The sequence below is a fragment of the Neltuma alba genome, unplaced genomic scaffold (assembly GCF_004799145.2).
Source record: "Neltuma alba isolate B1F8T4 unplaced genomic scaffold, ASM479914v2 tig00007715_pilon, whole genome shotgun sequence".
NCBI classification, from domain to species: Eukaryota; Viridiplantae; Streptophyta; class Magnoliopsida; order Fabales; family Fabaceae; genus Neltuma; species Neltuma alba.
In genome coordinates, this window is record NW_021634852.1 from 36,788 (window position 1) to 45,559 (window position 8,772).

Genomic DNA, 8,772 nt, shown 5'->3' on the forward strand with positions numbered 1-8,772 from the left:
AACTCTTGTTCATTTTTTATAGAATAAATAACAGTGTGCCCTCCTTCACTACTCATTCTTCAAAGGCTATTGGAGTTTTTGTTAGGCCTGGAGAAAACTATTCGTCAAGTATAAGAAACTAGCTAACTGATGCGTACTTAATTCTCACAGAAAGGTTTTTATCTATTTTTCTCAGAAAAATTGAATATGTTTCTGGACTGGCAAATTATCAGCCTAAAGGCATAAATACTTCTATCGAATCAGAATATTGCTTTTCAGAGAACTACAAGGTAATCTAAAATGTAAGCGACTGTAGAAATAAAAACCCAGCCAATCCATGGCATTCAAACCAGCATCAAGATATCTGCAAGTGTTTGCCCCAGTAAAAAATCCAGGCAGTTGAGAAAGAACAGAAAGCGCCAGGTATTAGAAGAACACAAACACACACACACGGCCTTTATGGCAAAAGCGTACAATTGGTAAACTAAAACCATCTCCCTGTCTGGTTTCAATATCAGCGGAGGGCGGAGGCATAAAACACACGAGATAATGTGAAGGAGATGCTCTTCAAACACTTCAACGAACCTCTAGCCCTAAGAATTCCCTTCCTTTTGACATTCAATAAAGCATCTCATAAGCTACTAAGAATTGATCTCATCTGCCAATGTAAAATTCCCCAGGTGTTGCTCCAAAGTTCTGTGTCTTATTTTCTTAGGATGACGTTTCAATTTGCATGAAAATAATAAAAACAGCCGCTTTCTTCTTTGGATAGAACTAGCAGGGCTAGTATTTTCCCAAAACATCAGATTCTAAAGTGAACTGTTTGTGCCAGCAAGAGAAAGCCATAGGATAAAATAAAACCTAGTCTCTCAGTTTGCAACAACCAAGAGGTTTGACTCCTCATCATCAATGCATTGTTGATTAAGCACATGATTGGATGCGCAAATTTCACTCTCCATTTGAAGTGCCAATTCCTCGAGCATCCTATAAACTTCTTCCAGTCCAGACTGGACAACATTCCCTGCTGAGAATGTGTAAACTTTCTTTTTCACCTCTATCAAACTCTGACCAGGAAATTTCTTCAAGCCCCTTGACTTCACTGAGATCCTAACCCTAGCAGAATCCTCCCATCTTCCACTTGCAGCATAAATATTTGACAGCAGCATGTAACTTCCAGTTACTTCTGAATTCAGACTCAGAATATATGATTCCGCGTCTTCTGCAATGTCTATATCCCTGTGCATTCTGCATGCATTTAGAAGAGCTCCCCAAATACACTCATTAGGCTCTATTGGCATGCTTCTAACGATATCACTTGCCTCTCGCAAAAGTCCAGCACGGCCAAGAAGATCAACCATACATGCATAGTGCTCTATCAGAGGTTCAACTTTAAATTCTTTAACCATCCTGTCAAAAAGCTTGCGGCCCTCCTCGACAAGTCCTGCATGACTGCATGCAGAAAGAACAACAACAAAAGTGACATTGTCTGGCTTGATTCCAGACTTAATCATCTCATCAAAAGTTCTTAATGCATTCTCGCCAAGCCCATGCATACCAAAGCCACCAATTAATGAATTCCAAGAGACTAAGTCTCTACCCTTCATGTTATCGAACACCAAATGCCCTTCCTCGAAACCCCCACACTTCATATACATATTAATCAAGCCATTTACTACCAAAATATTATCATCCATCAGAACCCTAACAGCATAACCATGGATTTCCCTGCCAAGGTTCAGAGCTGCTAACTCTGCACAAGCTGATAAAATGCTGGAGATTGTCACACAATTGGCCATTACTTTGGCCTGCTGCATTCTTCTAAAAAGCTCAAGGGATTCCTCAATACGCCCTTTTGAAGCAAAACCACCAATAACAGCACCCCAACTTATGACATTAGGTCTAACTGGAGGATGACCATCTGACTTCTCCAGCTGCAAAAATACTGACAGTGCCTCATCACATAATCCACATTCAGCATATGATGATATCAAAGCATTCCAACTTACTATATTCTTGCTCGTTATTTCAGAAAATAGCTTATGTGCATCGAGAAGCTCATGCTTCCCATAAGCGCCTATCAATGCATTTTTCACAAACAAATAATTTTCATATCCACCCTTTACAATATAGCTATGTAGTTCTTTGCTCCTGTCAATTGAACCCATATCAGCACCCACGGATAAGACTACAGCTAGGGCTTCAGCACTGATTTCAGTTCCCCTCATATTCAATGCCTTAAACAACCTCAGTGTTTCATCATAAAGGCCACATCTAGCATGGCTTGACAACAGTGATGTCCATGTCACAGAATTTGGTTGAAATCCCTCCAACTCCATTTGCTTAAAGGTCTTACAAGCACCACGAGGATCATGGTTCGAAGCATAACCAGAAACCATCATATTCCATGAAACTTGGCTTTTGACAACCATTCTATCAAATAATTGGGAGGAATCAACCATTTGCCCAAGCTTCCCATACATATTCAACAGTTCATTCACAACATGAAGATTATTCTGGAAACCCATTTGCAAAGCATGACAGTGAACAATCTTGCACAGAGTGGGGGTGAGCCCATTCGAACAAGCCCTTATAATAGAGGAAAAGTGAACCCATCAGGCCAAAATCCAAGCTTTCGCATCTTAGCATAAAGTTTAAGTGCATAATCATAATACCCATGAGAGACATTGGCTCTAAGAATTGAATTCCACAAAAGCAGATTTTCAAGACCTTCAACTTGGACCGCATCAAATACTTTCCGAGCATCTCTGACAAACCCAAAAGATGCATAAACAGTTATGAGTTTGGCGGCCAAGAAGGCCGACTGATGAGCACCAGAACAAGAAGTTGAGTGTGAACTTGTTGAGATTGCTGGACTGTAAGGCATCGGTGAACAATGACATCAAAGAAATCAAGGAGTTCATTGCTGGTAATGCAGATTTGATATGATGGCTGTGGGCTATGGAAATGGGTGTGGGCTACGTAGTTAGAGCAACTGAGCTTATGCAGCAAGCTGAAAGACTTCACTGGGTAACGCAAAGATATAGATATGAGGCGGTCATAGGCAGCATTTAGCATGAAGTCTCATAGTTATGACAAGATTAAGGATTTATTAACCAAATCTTTGGCACCCGACTGACAAATTCAAACTCATCTTGTCCTTCTTCTTTGAATGAAGATGATAGCCAAAGGAAAACATTATCTTGCCTACAATAAGATACAAATCATTCATGTCAATGAACTCACTCCAATGGTCATAGTTAGAACCAAAGAAAATTTATTATCAAATTACTTCCCTATATCCCTCTATATAAACACCTTTGCAACTGAAAGTTATAAACAACCCCATGGAAGGTTGTCTTCATTAACTACTCTACAATAGTTGCTGCTTCTACTGGTCATTCATGCATATTCAGTACTTATTCTAATTAGCTACCACTTTTCCCCAGTATGAGGTCCTAATAATTTCAGTGTAGTTATTTCTGTCACATGATGGACCGTTCAATAAAAGGTGCCGAAGTTCTTGAACACATAGCCAATCTTGAAAAGGACCAACATCTGACTAGAGTATATGATTTTAAATTTAATATTTCACTGAATAGAAAATTTTTCTACATACTGAAAGGTTTCAACTATAGAAAATACAATATTATTGCTATTCACATAAAGGCTATTCTGATTCACCCATTACTGCGTTTACCAACTATTAAAATCCTTTTGGCCATAGAATTGCAGAGCGACAATTCTTTCGCATATTAAAATCCAATCATATCAAAACTAATCACCCTTAGAGAATACGAGCCCTGCTACTATCAAATTATCAAAATCTCAACTTCTGCTCATGAGTTGATATCATGGCATTATCGACCTTATATTCGGATAACTGAGTGCAAAGTCCACACCCAGACAAAAAATAAAATAAAGATAGATTAATGCTTCGCAGAACCCATTCACCAATTCAAGCAAACCAACAAGTGCTGTGTTCATCACCAGATAAGAAGCGAACAAAAAGCTAAATAAATATTATTTTCCATTGGCATGGACTATTACCCCAATATGTAATCAGCCAAATGAATTCGCAGGACTGCCGGAAAATCAGATTCGGAAAATGCAGCGAAGCTACCGGTAAAAGGTGGCGCTTTGCCGCCGCTTGCTGGTCAGTTCGCAAACAGGGTTAGGAGGCCGGAAGGTGTAGTGCGGCAACTCCTTAGCCGCCCGTTCAATGTTCCCAATGCCGGCGACCAGGTCAGTTACAAGGGTTATATTTTTAGCTCACCCCTTTTTGATGTCAGCGGCTGCCCCGCGTCGGCCTACGGAGGACGATGAGGCTAACAGTAAAGGAATTTACAGGAGTGATAATTTCATTTAAAGACCACAAATTTCGGAAATTTCACAGAATCCGCTTTCGAGGATTACGGGTAAAGCCACTCTCACCACCCCAAGTCCAATCGGTTAGTTATTATAAGATATATTTTGACTGCCGCGATATTTTAACTACTTTACGACGGCTCCCTCCAACCTTTACCGTAGAAACTTGTTTTTCCAATTTTCCTTCTATCTATAAAAAAATAAATAATCTTTATTAAAAAAGTTGATTAAAATTTTCTTTTTATTTATGTCGTCGTCTAAAACGAGAAGTAATTTCATTAATAAGCCACTAATAACTTTTTTTTGCCATTATTATTAAGTTATATCTATGCCATATTTATAACTTGCTACTAACCTTACCTATTTCCTTTTGTGTTGAGGAAATATATTTTTTAAATTTATAAAAGACAAAAATTGTACTAAACATTTTGTTTGTTAATATCTCAATTTTTTTTATTTATCCTTAATTAAAGTTGACCATCTTAAAGTTTAATTCCAATTCTAATTTATGAAAAAAAATCTAATTATTAATTTTTTTAATTTGATTAAAAGTTTTCTCTTTCAAAGCTTAAAACACAAATGGTCTTTCACCTCTTCTAACAAGTGTGCTTCCCAATATTTGAACTTGTGTTCTCTTTCTTAAAGAGTGAGGTCACTTATCATCTCAACCAACAATTTGTTAGTAAAATCTAATTATTAATTATTTGTAACTAATTCTGATACATCTTTACAGTATGTATTTTAGGCAAAATGGAGTATCAACTACTCTTAAAATTTTGTAAAACATAGATTGAAATATAAAACTTCCAAAGACAAATTATGATAGTGAGCTGAAGGAGCATTCTTAACTTTCACATTCCAACAGCAATAAAATTAAATCAAAATAACGATCAAATTCAATAGCAAGAATGATTGAAATTTTACATTCTATTTCTTGACTAAGATTTAGGTCTTGGTAAATAATGCATGAATACATACATCCCAATAAGGATCCCACATACTCCTACATTCATATAAAGAGCAGGAACATGACCACATAAAATGAAGCTTTAACAAACTTTGGTATTATGTGGGCATCTGTAGTAACAGGAAGCATCTCAGTATAAAATAAATCTCGCAGAGCATAAAATTATCAGAGAAGATCAATTTTGCCGCTCTCCACAAGTGCCTTTATAGACTTGTAACATATGAAGTAGAGCACACCTGGCTCCATCTCAAACAGCATCGACCTGCCATTACAATTTTACAACTCAGCAACTTAAGTTCTTACCCCTTTTTTTCTCAGTTTTGCAATGAGAAGAATTAAAACCAAGAAAGTGTATTATGGAATTGCCTGTCATCCACTGGTCCATCCTCAAGCTGGATGCCTGTGAGATATTCTTTGCTTCTGCATACAACAAATGTGTCTAGTTGTGCTTCTGGAACTGAAACATACAAAACAAAAGTCTCATTCAACAAATTTTTCAGTCAAGTACCTGGGATATGAATATTATTCTCAACGGCAAGAATCCAATTCCACCATATCCGATATACAGACTTCTGTGGCAAAGCAAATATATCCCAAGAAATTCTCTCCTCATGACTAAAAAAATAATCAATAGTATTCTCAATGAATTCAAAAAACAAGATAAATAAATATAAAATAATATAGAGCATAAGCAGTACAGTATCAAATATATAATAAAAATAGAGAAAACAGTAAGAATAGCAATGAATTTAAAAGAATATTTATATAAGTAGATTCGTAGCAAAAAGATCCTTAGTAACATAACTACAACAAAACAGAAAATTAGATGGAAATAGTCGCACAAAATTCATAAAAGCAATCTGAGACAATTGGCTCAAATTTCATTCTTTTTTCTCTTTTTCATGTAGACCAAAATAACATTAATTATAAGATAGCACCAATCTGAAGAGCTCATCACTGTTAGTAAATAAACAACAATCTCATGCACAAGGACATGAAACTGTCAGAATACATGAAAGCTCAAACACAAGCAAGGTTTTGGGGCTCTCATGGACTGCATATAGCATTCTTACAATAAAGAGAAGCTACTAGGCTAAGATGTATTTATATGATCAATACAGCGGGCATGTGCATACGTTAGAAACCTAGTCCCAAATCCAAAATATTGTAATAAGTAAGGCTAAAGGAACAAAAAGAAAGAAGGAAAGAAAAGAATATTTGAGTCCAGAATCTCATTTAGAAGGATAATTATTTGCACTATTGAAGCAAAGCTGCTACAAGCAAAGGACAACAACCCTAACCAAGGACTGCGAAGTATAACCACAGACTGTGAGTTAAATATCCTCATTCCTATCCTTTGAAAGTATTTGCTGAGATACAAGGTTTAATCATCCCAGCTAACATACAAGACATCCTATCCACATCCGCAGTGAAACTATATCCTAGCACTGACTGATATTTTAGGCAACGCAACTTTCACAGATAGTCATGCACTAAATGGATCTTAAAAGGATAACGTTATAGATAAAAAAAGCATAAACCAAATTATAAAAATTTTGGATTACTCATGTCATCCTCTTCGCTTATTACAGATTGCTTCTGGAAAGATTGATAATTTTCTGGCAGCTTTGATAGAACACTATCCTCCAAGTGCTGTTTTAGATCTTCAGTACACCTGCAATGACAAAGCTTATTTAAAAAACCAGATAAAACATGCCTTCAGTTCACATGTTTGAAATGAAATTGGAAGAGGGAGAAGGAGAATTTGCCTTGCCTTCTAGCGAAATTTTTCTCTTCTTTAGATAGCTTGTTCCACAGTTCATCAGTTTCGCAATGTGGAACACGAACTTTTCAATCTGCAATGGAAATTCAGTTATAAAATCAAACAAATTACAGTCTAACGACTAGCTCATCTATTTCTGGCTGACATGTCTTCAAATATGTCAACAATTATTGCAGGAATCTTTGTTAACTCCATACCTTCTATGTATCCATAAATTATTTAAAAAATAATAATCGGCCGGGAAAAATAACAGGGGCAACACTGTAAATGTATATTCTTTACCCCAGCCAAATATACAAAGAGCAATTACCACATGACACCTACATAACCCCTAACCAAATAGGTAAGTACCACCTTCTGAATGCGAACTCGGAGGTATGATCTAAGTAAAAACTGGGCTCTATCCAAGTCCATCTGATAGAGAGATATTGAAAGGGGATCGATGCCAGCAGCTGATTTCTCCTCCACTGTCTCTTCCTGCCAAAATGAAAGTGGGGAAAATGAGCACCAAAAGGGTAAGGTGAATAAAAGGAGTACTCTGAAGATGTAATCCTTGAATTGTTAAAACCCATTCAGCTTTAGTCCATAAATCAACAAGTGCGGGAATTAGAACCTAAGAAAATCATAGCACACTTTTGTCAAATGACCAACCATGAAAGAACTGACACACAAGTTGCAATGGCTTTGCTGCTTTTGGGTGGTAACTCTGCACCCACTAATCCTGGGAGACCTAATGTATTTAACATTTCAAGTACCGTAATGTTAGCTAGTTTGCTCGCGAAAAGTAAAATAGCATCGAGAATTCAAACGACGAGATTAATCTCGAAGATACCCTGCCTTTAACAGTGACAACACCATCTAAGACTCATTTCAAAGTTTCAGCTGCAAAGACGAAAATTTTATGCACTAAAATGCCATTTTTAATTGATATTAATCATAAGCAAAGAAAGATAGGAAGAAAACATCAATATCATTTAACAATTTTGAAAATTTCGGCTTTAGGGGCACGCCCGGATTGATACCCAGAATCTGGATAATTTCTGTTTCAAATTCAAAGTTTTAAATAACCAAATAAAGATTAGTAGGGTTTGAAAATACCATTAATTGGATCTGTTCTCTAATGCGGACAATTAAATCGGTCTCAAAACGAAGAATCTCAGGAGCTGCCTTCTCGTTGCGCCATGCTCTCTTGAGCAGCTCAACGTCAGTGGTGGAAAGCAGGGTCTCATAATCGTCTATAGGAAGCGATAATCCTTCCACCTCACTCGAAGCCATTGATCCAATCTCCCACTCCCCAGCCTTCTTTCTTCTTGTTTCTATGTGAGATTTGATATGTCGCTAGGTTACTAGCTGTTTTATTTGCGCCAAAATAAAGAGAGAAAATGATCTTTTTTTCCCGCCAATTGGCAGACCATGACATAAAAACCGAAAGAAAAATTGTCACAAAAAAAAAAAAAACAGAAGAAACCGAAAAGAAAAAAAAACATTTGATAACATATAATCTATTCTATTCCTTCCATTTTTTTCTCAAAAAATAGCAAATCAAAGTTAAGGGCTTATTTGTTTTGTTCTTTATTTTTTTATTCTCAAAAATTGTTTTTAAGAACAAGTTTTGAAAATAAAAACAAAAAAATTTGTTTCAAAAATAATTTTTAAAAAATCAAATTTGAAAAAAAAA

At 36.4% G+C, this 8,772-nt stretch overlaps 2 protein-coding genes across 2 annotated transcripts; both read right to left on the reverse strand.

Annotated features, from left to right (window-relative positions):
* Positions 1-660: 660 nt before the first annotated feature.
* Positions 661-2,809, reverse strand: LOC114753126 (putative pentatricopeptide repeat-containing protein At1g17630). The gene is given in 2 exon segments (XM_028941790.1): positions 661-2,572; positions 2,575-2,809. Coding segments are annotated over 2 exon segments (1,767 nt in total). The 5' UTR covers positions 2,618-2,809; the 3' UTR covers positions 661-848.
* A 2,384-nt stretch (positions 2,810-5,193) lies between these two features.
* Positions 5,194-8,429, reverse strand: LOC114753132 (DNA replication complex GINS protein SLD5-like). The gene is given in 7 exon segments (XM_028941798.1): positions 5,194-5,573; positions 5,678-5,768; positions 6,877-6,986; positions 7,086-7,143; positions 7,146-7,167; positions 7,449-7,571; positions 8,193-8,429. Coding segments are annotated over 7 exon segments (678 nt in total). The 5' UTR covers positions 8,370-8,429; the 3' UTR covers positions 5,194-5,476.
* Positions 8,430-8,772: the final 343 nt, after the last annotated feature.